Consider the following 14,420-nt stretch of genomic DNA (forward strand, 5'->3'; position numbering starts at 1 on the left):
AGTATCTACCCGTGTTAAGGGGCATGGAAACATTCAATAAGGAATAGATGGAGGCTCTAGTGTCTTGTGCTATATTTGCACTAAATAAAATTCTAGATTTTTGAACGTTGATGGCTTGACCTGAAGCCTGTTCATAATCTTTTAAGATTTTTAGCACTATTTGACTCTCCCCCCACGGAGGCATTGAAGAAAAGGAAGCTGTCATCAGCAAATAGAAGATGTGTGATACTAGGTTCCCCGCGAGCAATACAACAACCTTTGAGGGTGCAGTTTGTCTCGGCCTTGCTTAGCATTCTAGACAGGACTTCCGAACACAGAATAAACAAGTACGGGGAGAGGGGGTCACCCTGGCGGAGCCCACGGTTAGGGATAATTGGGCCAATGATGTTATCATTCACAGCAACAGAATAAGAGACAATTGAGACACAGAACATAATCCACTCAATCCACTTGTCATGGAATCCCATTTTGATCATAACAGCTCTAAAAAAACCCCAATCAACCCGATCATAAGCTTTACTGATATCTAATTTCAGTGCAACATTACCAATTTGACTAGACTTTTTCTTTTGCATGTAGTGCAGAGATTCAAATGCAATAAACACATTATCCACAAGAGTTCGACCTGGGACAAAAGCCGATTGGCTTTCAGAAATAATGTCAGGCAGTATGATTTTAAGCCGATTGGCTAAGACCTTTGCAATCAATTTGTACAGGACATTGCACAGGGAGATGGGCCGAAGGTCAAGCATAGCCTCAGGTTGGTCACACTTAGGAATCAAAACAATTATGGTATCATTTAGGGAAGCAGGGAATTCATTATGGGACAACCAACTGACACAGGCATTAAAGACTTCCAGCCCAATTAACTTCCAAAAATGTTGGAAGAATCCAGGGTTAAGCCCATTAGGCCCAGGGCATTTATCCAGATGCATTTGGAAAATAGCAATTCTAAATTCCTCAATATCAAATGGAGCAATCAACACATCATTAAAAGCATCAGTCACCAGGATTGGCACCACATCCACAATATCATAAGTTAAAGCAGTAGAAGCAGAGAACAATTTATCGAAATAGTTCTTGGCGATAGAATTCATACCATCGGCATCAGCACACTGAGCTCCCAATTCATTCTTCAATGAATTAATTCTATTTGCTTTCTGTTGGTCCCGTGTAACTTAATATGATTAGTTCCAAGGAGATGTGGGGGTTAGGAACTAATATAACTTTTTCGCTTAATAATGCTGACTTAATTAAATGTTTGATAATTTAACTCAGCTTTAGGTCAGCAAGGCTGTGAGACAGCTTTAATCAAACACTGACTAGAGCTGTTTCAACTGCGAGTTGGGAAATAACACTTTAGGTCAGCTTCCAACTCAACACTCTGATTACTCAGCGTCGGCTTGTACAGATTATATACTGAGTAATTTAAGCAAGCAACACATACATATATATCAAGAGAAAGGGTTAGAGATTACTCAGCAGTCTTATCCTGGTTCGGCCTCACCGCTTACGTCCAGTCCCCAGAATCCCTCCGGGCTTTTTCAATCCACTACTGAGCTCTTTAAAGGTAGAGCACAAACCGTTTACAATAGCAACTGAGTATGTAAGAGTATCGTCCTCTATTTGTCTACTCAATCCTATCAACCACTGAGCGCTATAACCGAACACTCAGATTTTCTCTACCACTGAGTACTAAAACCGAGTACTCAGCTTCACTCTTCTAACCTTTACAATTGATACAAGATTTTTCTCACTAAATGAAGAACACTTTAGATGAATACAAATTCATTCTAGAATTTTACACAATGATTGGAAATTTAGTGTAAGAGCTTGCTTTATTTTCAGACAGCTTCTATTTTGGATTTTCACTCTTGTGAAGATTTGCTTTTCTGTCTGTATTTGCTTGTATGTGTCGTAAGGATCCAAGTGATGAACTTGTCCTTTTATAGTGAATTCTGAAGCTTCAAATCATTTGAATTCCGACATATCTGTTGGGAGTAACGGTATTCTTTCGTCATTGAATGGTCAGCTTCCAGAATCGCAGGCCAATCATGTCTTCTAATTTGCGCAGGAGGCAGGATTGCCAGTTTAGTCTTCTTGCGCTAGGTTTCGTCTTCTTGCGCCAGGTTTGTCTTCTTGCTAAACACCAAACGGTCCATGCATCTCGAAAAGGTCTTTGATCGGCTTCGCCTTCAAGCGTTATTCTGAAGAAGACTTTTCTTTTAACGAGGTTGAGTTACACTCAACTCAGCTTCTGCTGTGTGTCTTTGCTTATGCTGACTTCGTTCTGTCTTTCTTTTTATGAACACTTAGTTCTTGTTCTCATTAGTTAATATTCTCAACATTGAACAAACATATTAGTACAATTAAATCAAAGCACTTAAATTTAATTGTCTTAATCATGGGATTAACTTAAATAATTTTGTCAAATCAAAATCATGTGGAAAGGTGTTTCAACACTTTCTTCCGGGCTCTTACACATGCGTGAAAATACTCCGAATTCCTGTCTCCCCCCATAAGCCAGAAGGTATTGGACCGTTGCCTCCAATAATCTTCTTCTACTTCAAGTACCTGCTCGAGCTGTTTTCTAATTTCCCCATATTTAGAGGTTGAATCACTATCGGTGCGGATCTCGGAGCCTCAACAAATCTGCCTTGTATCATGAAATTTTCTTTGTGAAACGTTGCTTATAGTTTCGCCCCCACTGGCCCATAGCCGATGCACAAGCTTCAAGCTTCGGTATGACCCCAACCCGTCTAGTCCTCTCCCAACTAGTCCGCACGAAATCCGTAAAGTCAACTTCCTAGATCCAACCCATCTCAAACCTGAACCGCTGCTTAGTTCTGATTTGCGTATAAGTCTCCCTATGAAGCATGATCGTCGAGTGATCAGAATATGGGCTTACCAGATTCTGCAGAGTGAAATCATGAAATAGATTAATCCAGGATGTCGAGGCAAAAGCCCTGTCCAGCCTTTCCTGAACCCAGTGATCAGTACCACACCTTCTGTCTCAGGTGAAATTACTGCCTTTAAGGGGGATCTCATGAAGAGAATTTTGCAAAAGAGCATCAGCAAAAGCTCTAATTAGATAGGCAGGGAAAGTTGCACCCCCTCTCTTCTCAGATTGGTCCAGAATGCAGTTGAAATCTCCTAGAATCACCCAAGGAAGGATAGAGGAAGATGCAATGGCATTAAGAAAACTCCAAGATTTCCTATGATCATTCCTGCTGGCAACCATAAAAATCGACACACCTCCAATCCCCATGCACCAAGTCCCGAACAGTTACCTCAATATGATGATCTGAATACCCTGAAATACTAACATCCAGACTATTCCTCCAGAGCATAGCCAAGCCGCCACTATGCCCATTACAATCTACAACAAACTTTCCATCAAAATTAAATTTTCGTCTTAGCATTTCAATCTTTGAACCAAGAACCAGAGTTTCAATAAGAAAAACCAAATTAGGGTTGTGAGATTTGATTACATCTCCAAGGCATCGAACTACCCGGGGGTTCCCCAGACCCCGGTAGTTCCAACTGATGCAATTCACAATACTCGGCGAGCCTGCTCCCCAGGCTTCGCCGTTTCAGATGTCAATAGAGCTGCTTTATCCGCATCAAACTTGGAAGGAGTAGCTCCGGGAAAGTTTTCCGGGGTGGTTACAACATCAGTATTCAGGCCATGGTTAGCTGCAACATTTTCCATGCCATCCCTTCTTCTTCTTTTCTGTTCAATTAAGTCCAGGGACTTGTCTTCCTCTATCTCCATATCTGCCAGGCTTTCACTAACCAAAGCATTAGTAACTTTTTATGTTATATCTGTCAGGGGCCTTTCTTTAAACTTATGGAGCTGCATAGGTTGGGTTAGAATTGACTTGCCTCATTTGTCTGCACTAATCTGAGAAGTATTCTGATTCTGAGGAGCTATTGCAACTTTCCTCGGGTTTCCAAAACTCAACTTTGGCTGCCCACCAGATCCTCTAGCACCCCCTGCATCTCTAAGCCATTTCGAACTCGGCTTGTCCCCTCCTCTTCTTACCGGAGCCCGGATCCATTCCCCCCACTCCCTCATGATGCTGCTCGGATCAGAATTGAACGGTTTCCCACAGAAGCGCTCTGAATGGCCGATGAGGCCACATAAATAACAAAAGGTAGCTAGCCGCTCGTATTTGAAGTGAATATAAGCCTCTTCATTTCTAGACTTTTGGATAAGCTTCCATCTTTTCAGGGGTTTTCAGATGTCAACTAGCACACGGATCCTCAGTTTAATTTTTAGTAGATCAATTTTAACCTAACATTTACAAAGCAAGATCAATTTTAACATTGCGTTATCAAAATTTTGAAAAAACTGGTTTGACTGTTACTTAACTGTCACATCGGACTTTCCAAATATCAATTACTGCTAAGATATATAAGGTATCACCAATACAGTTATAAAATTTAACAGATTTTTTTAACTGTATTAGTAATACATTAAATATTTTAACTGTAATTGATATTTGAAACGTCTAATGTGACAGTTAAATAACAATTAAACCAGTTTTTTCAAATTTCGGTAACGCTAGGTTAAAATTGATCTTGCTTGTAAATGTTAGGTTAAATTTAGACTATTTTATACGTTAAACAAAATCTATAATTCACTGAAAATATCAGGATCAAACTATGGTGAATACATGATTGTTCGGTTGGGGGAGCGATTTTACACGTGGTGTGTAAAACATTTTTTTTTTTGCTAAATTGAACTTGTTCAACTTTTTTCGTATATATACGTGTTATAATCAGTGGTCAAGAACCAAATTTTAAGTACCAATTGTAAAACTTTCAAAATTAAGCTACCCTGTGTTTAAAATTCTTAACATGTAAAAAAATTTGTGTCTAATAGAAAAAATCGGATTTAGAGACGGGCTAATACGCCAAAAAAATTAGAAATTTAGATTTAAGGATGACCTAATACACTAAATAAATTAGAAATTTGGAATAAAAAGTTAGAATTTTAGATTTAGAGAGGTCCTAACAGGCCAAAAAAAATTGAAATTTTGGATTTAGGACTAATTTTGGGTACTAATTCAGCACCTGGTCATTATTTCTTGGAAACAGGAAACATGGACCATCACAACCTCAAATTTTATAGAGACTAGAGAGCTGAAACTACTCGTGATCATAGTGGTTCTGGCGGTCGGAGGAACAAGGACCCCTATCTCACCCTTTGAATTATTGTAATAATTTTCTTACCAACCAAATTATATCTACAACTTTTCCACCACAAATCATTTATTATGCAAATATTCATCACAATGTTTTTTATTCTTTTTCTAATATTAAGTCCTTATAATTAATTAAGTTTAATTTTCAACAAGTTTTTGGCTTCTTCTTGGTTATGAATATTCTGATTATTCTTTGAAACAAATCGAAATGTTATGAGTGACCATTTGCGTATTTTTGTTTCCTAGACCATGATCTAAGATTTTCGTTATTCCAAATTCAACTTGATAATACACTACAATAAAAGCTGCCTATAGAGACCGTTTTTTCCGCCCCAAAATTAACATACTGCATCTGCATGTAGAGTAAAAATTAGCGATGGATTTATAGGGACGGTTTAAACAACATTGGGTACCTAATACTTATTGAACAATTATTCATATTAAATTTACAAAACTTGCAAAATAGCACACGATATGAAAAATAACATTTTGAAGTTAACTCTATGTGATTTAAGAATTTTTATGTTGTTGAATCTTAAAGCTAAACTGTTAATTAAAAATACAATTTTTTTTTTTGCAACTTTCTTGTTTTAGCTATGAGTGATGTGGAAGAAGTTGAGTAAATGAGGTTTCCCACGTAAAAATTTTAAGAGTCAGTGTTAGGGTTTAATCTAGCTATAAATAGATAGCTAGGGAACCTTAAATCCTAAGAAGGCAACAAACATAAGATACAGTCTCTCTCCTACGCGCCCCTCTCTTTCCCTTTGTCTCTGAGTTTCGTTCTTAGTTCGTGAATCAAGGATAATTACTTCTTTCGTGTGGTAACCGTAACCTTCTAGATCGGTGATACGGAGCCACAGTCAATTATTTCCGTTGCTATTCAACAGATGTGTGCTATAAAAGGTAAGCCTAAATCTGTTGATTTACTTATTAATTAATTGATTACTTATTCATTACCCGTCTTTTAGAGATTAGAGAAATCAATTACGCTTCTCCATTGAAGAATTCATTAGTTTTTGAGAGGTTGTGATATAAATATATAAAAGAATAAAAATCCAATTTACTATTATTTTTCAAATGAACTTCTTTCTTGATATTCCCATCATTATAATTTATTTTTCTTGTTAAAAAAGAGTCAAAAGATGGGTGAAGCTTCTTATGTAAAGTCATAATTATATATATAAATCTCCACTAATTAATTTTTCCAAATTTCTTATTGGTTAATTAATTAATTAATTAAATTTCCATGGATAAACACTCTCTTCTCTTTCTCTTCCTTTCCCTTGTGTTTTCCTATCTAGCTTCTGCTGCAGCAGCAGGTACTCCTGATGGGTCAGAACAATGGGGTTATGTTGAAGTTAGACCAAGTATGTTTTAATTTAATTTTTCTAATTATTATTATAATTAATTTAGCTAATTTGGAAGATAATTCTTAATTTAATTTTAATATCGCAGAGGCACACTTGTTTTGGTGGCTTTATAAAAGTCCTTATAGAGTTGAAGATTCTTCAAAACCATGGCCAATTATTTTGTGGCTTCAAGGAGGACCAGTAAGTGAGATTTAATTATTTCAGGGTTAATTATAAATAGATACTTTGCGGTTTTACAGATTTGCATATGGGTATTTATGGTATTTTTCGTTACAAACTCAAACTTACGGTTTGTAAAATTTTAATTTTTCATTGACCTTGTCAAATTTGATCGATAATGACTTCAAAATGAAATTTTTTAAGAATTAAAGTTGTTTAGTATCATGTTTACTATGGAACCACATTTTTTATTTTTCAAAATCATAATTTTTGGAGTTTTCTCTCTCTAAATATTAACTTTCTCTCTCATAAAAAAACAAAGGTGAAGAATTAAAGTTGCTTAAAATATCATTTAACTCTTAAAAATTTTCATTTTGAGGTTGTTATCGGCCAAATTTAGCAAAATTAACAAAAAAAAAATGAAATTTTGCAAACCACATGGTTGTGTTTGTAACGAAAAATATCACAGGTACCAATCTGCAATACATGAAATCACAGTACATATATTTGTAATTAACCCATTATTTTATCACATACAAGGGCAATATTGACTTTTTATTCATATTTAATTGAATGTAATATTGTATTTGATTTCAATCCTTAATTCATAGGGAGGCTCAGGGGTTGGATTGGGGAATTTTTTGGAGATAGGACCATTAGACATCAATTTAAACCCCAGGAATTCTACTTGGCTTCACAAAGCAGATCTCTTATTTGTGGTACATTTTCTTTAATCATTTGCTTTCTCTTATATATAAGAATGATGATATACGAAGCGCGCCTAATAAGAATCCGGAAAAGATAAGATGAACGTATTGGCATGTGTTACTATATATCTTGATATGTTCATGTGTTAGGTCGGTCTGGGCTCGGGTCGGGCCTAACAAGGCTTGTCCAAGCCTAGCCCAACCTAGTTTGTATTATTTTCACATCGAATTTTGGACGGACTGAGTTTTTCTAAAAAAACTAATTTTCAAGTTCATCCCGTTCAATTAATATATTTATATTTAAGTTAAAATTAAAATTCAACTGTGATGATGAACTATAAAAATGGATAAATTACATTCATAGCCACTAAACTTTATCAACTTTAGCAATTTTCATGGTATGGCCACTAAAACTAAAATGTAACATAAAGCAGGGTCACTTAACCGAAAAGAAAAGAGGATACATCCGTAGCAACTAAACTTCAATCAACGTTTCAAAATAAAAAATTCCAAGAATGGATGGTAATCTAAGCAACTTTAATTTTTTAAAATTTCCATTTTAAGGTCATTTAGGTGTTGTTTGGTTATGAGAGAAAGTGGATTTTTAGAGAGAGAAGCTCCAAAAATGGTGATTTTAGAAAACAAAAAAAAAGTATGGTTCATCGTAAATGTCGTTCTGAACAACTTTAATTCTTGAATATTTTTATTTTGAAGTCGTAATGGTCATTTTGACGAGTTAGCTAAAGTTTAGTGGCTACAGACGTAACAAAAAGTAAAATTCAGTGTTTTTTACGTTACATTTTACAATTTAGTGGTCATACTGTAAAAAAATGGGAAAGTTCAATAGCCATAGATAAAATTTACCCCTGTAAAAATGTAATAAACTAAAATTTAATCAATTAATTCAACGAAATTCAATAAACAAAATTTTAAATAAAAAACAAAAAACATAACAAAATAATAAAAAATATATATATATAAAAATCAAAACCAATCCATTTTATGTGCAAATTTAAGTTGAGTGGACCAAGCCAAACATCAAAGGGGAAATTATAGAGAAATTCACTTTTTAAAAGTTATCTACAATTTTATCAATTAATTATATTAATTATGTCAAGTTCAAAAATGGTTTTGCAGTTATCCACCCACAAAATTATTTGACATTTTCATTATAAAGTTTCATACTATTTGATATATTGCAAATTAAATTATCAATACTAATTAAACAATAAATATTATTATTATTCATGATTTTTATGTAAACAACCCAACATCAAATGCATATCCAAACCCAATAAATGAATGGAAGGCTTTGATGGGTCGGCCCGACGGGCCAACAGATCAATAAATAGGATGAGTGATGATACGTTGTATAAGTAGAATGGAATAACATGATTTAGCTTTGGGTAAAGTTCAAATAAAACCCATGTGGTTTCACTAATTTTCAGATAAAGGACTGTGGTTTACTTTTTATCAAAACGAGGACTGAGGTTTTCAACTTTAGCAAAATAAGGAATTTTTCGATTGATACTATTAAAATCACCCTTAACCACTTCAAAAATGACATATTTTAAGAACTACTAATATTCTAAGCAACTTTAATTCTTCAACTTTTTTATTTCGAGATTATTTAGATGATGTTTGGTAAAGAGAGAGAAAGTTAATGTTTAGAGAGAGAAAGTTCCAAAAAAGATGATTTTCTAAAATCGAAAATGTAGTTCCATAAAAAATATGACATTGAACAACCTTAATTCTTGAAAATTTTCATTTTGAGATCGTTAAAGATAGTTTTAATAGCATTATTAAAAGTGCGAAACCTCAGTCCCCGTTTTGACAAAAAGTAAACCACGGTCCTTTATCTGAAAATTAGTGAAACCACAGGGGTTTTATTTGAACTTTCCCCTTTAGTTTTTGGTAAATTTATATATAAATTCACTTTTAAAAAAACTATCTATAATTATATCAAATAATGATTTTAAATTATATCAGACTAATAAAATCAGTACTTTTAAAGTTCAGGGGGCTAACTGAACATTTTATGCAAATTCAGGGGGTTGTCAAGACACTTTGAAAGTTCAGGGGGCTAATCAAGCTTTTTGGACAAGTTCAGGGGGCAAATGATGTATAAACCTTTAATATATTTTAAGGATTGGAATTTATAAATTAGAAGTTTAGAATATATTTTCTAGGATTTATGATTTATAAATTGTGTTGAGAATTTTTAAATTATTGTATAAAATATAGAAAATAATAATATATTAAAAATTAAGTTTGGTGATATATTTAATTGTAATTTTGTATTTAAATATGATATTAATGTATTTGACCCTTATCTTTATTTTATTTTATTTTTAACCTCCCTTATCTTTATATTTACTTTTTATTTCTCTAAACACATTTTTGAATTGGGATAAAAATTAAATAATTTTGCAGGATAGTCCAGTGGCAACAGGTTTTAGTTATGTAGAAAATAGAAATGAGTCGTTGTTGGTTAGGACGGATGATGAGTCAGCAACTGATTTAACTACCTTATTGAAAGAGCTCTTCAATGGAGATGGCAAATTACAAAAAAGTCCTCTGTTCATATTTGCTGAATCATATGGTGGAAAATTTGCTGTTACTCTTGGAATCTCTGCTCTTAAAGCCATTGAAGCTGGAGAATTGAAGCTTCAATTAGGAGGTACCACAATTACACTTTTAACCTTTTGCATATCATAAATCTAAGAGCAAATAACAAAAAAAAAAAAAAAGATAAATAATCTATTTGATCCTTGAATTTTGTTTGAGAGAGTCTTTGTTTTAAATGTGGTTATTTATCTTAGGGTAAATTACACTCATAGTCACTGTAGTTTGCTTATTTTAAAATTATTGCCAATAAACCTTGAATTGTAATATTAAAAAAAAAAAACTAAATTTTGCATTTTTCCTAACATAGGAGGCCCTTGACAAAAAAAAAATATTTATAAATTTAAAATAGATTTTAATCAGTGTTCGAAATTGAGAACCTGCTCATTTTTTTCTGATTAGTCATTTAGGTGTTTTATTTCCTTAGGTAATTTTTAACCATTTGAGTGACGATGCACAGAAGCGTTTTATATTATTAATATTTTTTGTTTTATTATAATTCACTTTTGAATATTATTACATGATTATTCGTGATTTGATTTATTATTTTCAAATATTTTGGCTTTTTTGCATTTCTACTAGTTTTCTTAATATGATTTTAAAGATATTGTTTTATAACTTTTAGTAAATTATATTACTTTAAAAGATATTGTTTCATAACTTTAAAAATATTGTTTCACAACTTTTGGGAATTAACATGGTAAATCCTCTGATGTTACAAGTAGACATTCGTGGCTAGACGGGCTCAGATCGATAGTAATTGGGCTTAACATTTAAATTATGAAAATTTTATATATAAATTCACTTTTAAAAAACTATTATATCAAGTAATGATTTTGAATTATAACAAACTGAATTGATCAACGGAAGTAGAGAAAATTATTTTTTATGAAATAATTTTCAATTTAATCACTAATTTTTTTTCAGGAGTTGCTTTGGGAGATAGCTGGATTTCTCCAGAAGATTTTGTGGTATAAAATTGTACCATTTATGCAAAAACTTATAAGGTTTGTGGTCATTAATTAAATTACTGAAATTAATTAATTAATGCAGTTTTCATGGGGACCTCTGCTCAAAGATTTATCAAGAATGAACACCAATGGGTTAAACATGTCAAATAGGTCCAATATTAAACTCTATCTCCATATTTCATCCCATATATAGTTAAATATTTTTAAATTCCCTTCTAATTAATCATAATTAACATAAATTATGTATTTTATGAAAATAAATAAATAAATAACAGTTTAGCTCTGAAGATTCAACAACAGATAGCTGAAGGTGATTATGAAGATGCTACAAGTACATGGAGTGAACTTGAAAATGTTGTTCTTGAGTACTCCAACGATGTGGTATATATATTGACAGTTAAAAGTAATTTTATACGTTATAAATGATGCAATTTTACTACTAAAATTGATAAATTGACATGATTTTATACATCATTAAAATATACATATATTTTGTTCTCCTGCTCTACATTAGTTGCATATAAATTGGTTCAGAATTTTATTTTATTTTTGTGCATTTTAATAATTTCAATTTAGTAGTGGATTTAAGCTCGACAAAGTATTTGTTTTTTTTTTTTTTGTCAAACATGTGCATAATATGAGATGATTTTTTTAAACTTCACGTGTATATAAATATTTATGATATGTTATTGATAGGGACCAAAGACATGGGGTGCAAGCTCCCCCGACCTCTAAAATTATCTCTATCAACAATAATTCTGACCTCCTGTCTCTATCAAATTGAGGGTTTGATGTAGAAGATGCCCCTAAAAGTATCTACTGGAAAAAAAAATTAGCTGAGAAAGATATAAAATGAGATTGAAAAGAAAATTAGTCTAAGAAAGTATAGTTAGTGTAACTTTAGCCTTTCAGTGGAACAATCTTATATTCCCACTAGTTACTGATTAGTGTTAACATGACAAATATGTGTATTAAAGATAAGATAATTTATAACTGATTAAGAAATAAATTTTGTTAATAATATTTAAAATTGGTCTAAATTGTCAATATTAAAAATAAAATTGTACCATTTACAACGTGGAAAGTAAAATTGTTCCTGATTGCTAAAATTATAATGTTTTTTAAAATATAATACATATTTCTTTTTGATATTTTATGTTTTTCCACTTATTGCAGGATTTCTATAACTTTATGCTTGATTCCGAAAATGACCCTGTGGAAGGATCCTCCACAGAAGGATCAAAAGGGCGTTTTGGTAATAGATACTCAAAATATCTTATTTCCAAGTATTATTCAACATCTAGTGCTACACCAGGGGGTTCCAATGACCTATATGATTTTATGAATGGACCCATTAAGCAGAAGCTAAATATTATCCCTGAAAATATAACGTAAGTTTAATTAAATTACTTGAATTGAGATTTTCTGTTGGATTAATTAATTATTCCGATTGTTAATTAATTGTTAGTATTAACTAATTGTTGTTTAATTAGTTGGGGAGGACAAGGTGACTTGGTTTTTTCAGCTATGATTGGTGACTTCATGAAACCAAGAATACAAGAGGTAAAAATAATTACGCAGTTTTATCTATTGTTTGCTGTTCCGATTTGCTGTTATGATTTGTTATTGGAAAAAACTGTTTTTCTAAAAAAACAGAAATTCCCTATTTTTGTAAAAAACTGTTTTTCAGGTGTAAAAGGTAAATAGGAGGTTATTAACCAAATACCTAAAACTCTTTGTTTTGAAGTGAAAAGACAAACAAGAAATGAGCAACCAAACACCCCTAATATAATTTATTTTCTCATTAATCAATAAATAAAATATAAATTATAAAATAAAAGAATATATTACACAAAATCTACATTTTCATTCTGAAATCATTTTAGCAGGACAAGTTACATTTACTTATTTAAAAGAAAATTATATTGATTAACTAGTATATAAATTAATTTGTTGTTCTTTTCACCAGGTTGATGATCTCCTAGCCAAAGGCACAAAGGTGTTCATATATAATGGTCAAGTAAGATTTCTTTCTTTCAATAAGGTAATAAGAGGGGTTTGATTAACAGAATGGAATCAAGATAATACTATCACGTGTTATATTAGTTATACAAATTTTAGTTCAATGATAATTAAATATTATACTATTAATTCTATCATATAGCCAACATTAAGGGGACGTTTGGTAGCTCATTTTCATGCTCCTGGTTGCATTTTTTTTCATTTTAAAAATGAGAGTTTTAGGTGTTTAGTTACCCATTTTCTGTTTGTCTTTTACCCCTGAAAAGTAGCCTTTTACAAAAGCAGATAATCTCTTCTTTTTGAAAAATCAGTTTTTTCTAACAGCAAACTGTAACAGTAAATAATAGATAAAACAAGCGGACCCTAAATACATGGACATTTATTTATTTTTTGTTTAACTCCGTATATAGTTCTATTTTTCAATTCCAAATAATTATATATTATGAATTAATAAATTGTTATGGTTTGTAGGTTGATCTTATATGCTCAACCAAAGGAGCAGAATCATGGGTTAGCAAACTCAAGTACTACTCATTATCCTCATTTTTCCAACTTTGTGTTTGTGTTTAATAGATCGGGTTTGGATTAAAAAAAATTAATATTAGACCCGACCTCAAAAGTTTACCCTGTTTTCTATCGAGTTTAAAATTTATAAAAAGAAAGACCAGCTGCACCCCAACCTTATGTCTTTTTAGACTGTCTCAGTACAAGCTCAATCAAATTGCAAGCGGATTGGACTAGGTTTGGATTGAGTGTTTTTAGGTGTAAGTTAATGAAACCCAATCCGATCTATGAATAAGTCCATTCTTATGGTGGATTCCGGTTTCCGACAATAGAACGGACCACCATACGCTCTTTTCATCCGCCACTGTAAATAAATAATTAAATAGTATTAATATTGTGATTTAATTTTATTATATGTAATTTTCAGATGGGAAGACTTAAAAAATTTCCAGAGTGAAGAACGAACTCCTTTATATTGCAAAAATGACAACAAAACCACAAAAGCATTCACAAGTTCATACAATAACTTGGCTTTCTATTGGATTTTGGGGGCTGGTCATTTTGTAAGTATAATTTAATTTTTATATAACACATCTTTTAATTATATTTCGGGTAAATTACACTCATGGCCACTGAATTTTATCAATTTTAATATTGTGGTCACTGAACTTCAATTCTTAACGGTATGGCTGCTGAAATTTACACTTTTTAACACCGAATGCCACTCAATGCCTCAAAATGACTGTTGAAGGTCTCAAAATAAAAAATTCGAAGAATTAGTGATATTCTAAGGAACTTTAATTCTGAAAATTTTCGTTTTAAGGTCATTAGGTGTTGTTTGGTTAGGAGAGA

The 14,420-nt window shown here is 32.2% G+C and overlaps 1 protein-coding gene across 1 annotated transcript; it reads left to right on the forward strand.

The window, feature by feature from the left end:
* Window positions 1-6,451: 6,451 nt before the first annotated feature.
* LOC136209700 (serine carboxypeptidase-like 51) lies at window positions 6,452-14,025 on the forward strand. The gene is made up of 12 exons (XM_066001264.1): window positions 6,452-6,577; window positions 6,666-6,760; window positions 7,351-7,458; window positions 9,880-10,126; window positions 10,999-11,042; window positions 11,125-11,192; window positions 11,318-11,423; window positions 12,219-12,433; window positions 12,536-12,605; window positions 13,012-13,062; window positions 13,536-13,574; window positions 13,996-14,025. The coding sequence occupies exons 1-12, from the start codon at window positions 6,457-6,459 to the stop codon at window positions 14,023-14,025; spliced, it is 1,194 nt and encodes a 397-aa protein (XP_065857336.1). The 5' UTR covers window positions 6,452-6,456.
* The last annotated feature ends 395 nt before the right edge of the window (window positions 14,026-14,420 follow it).

Source organism: Euphorbia lathyris, chromosome 10 (assembly GCF_963576675.1).
Source record: "Euphorbia lathyris chromosome 10, ddEupLath1.1, whole genome shotgun sequence".
Lineage (NCBI taxonomy): Eukaryota > Viridiplantae > Streptophyta > Magnoliopsida > Malpighiales > Euphorbiaceae > Euphorbia > Euphorbia lathyris.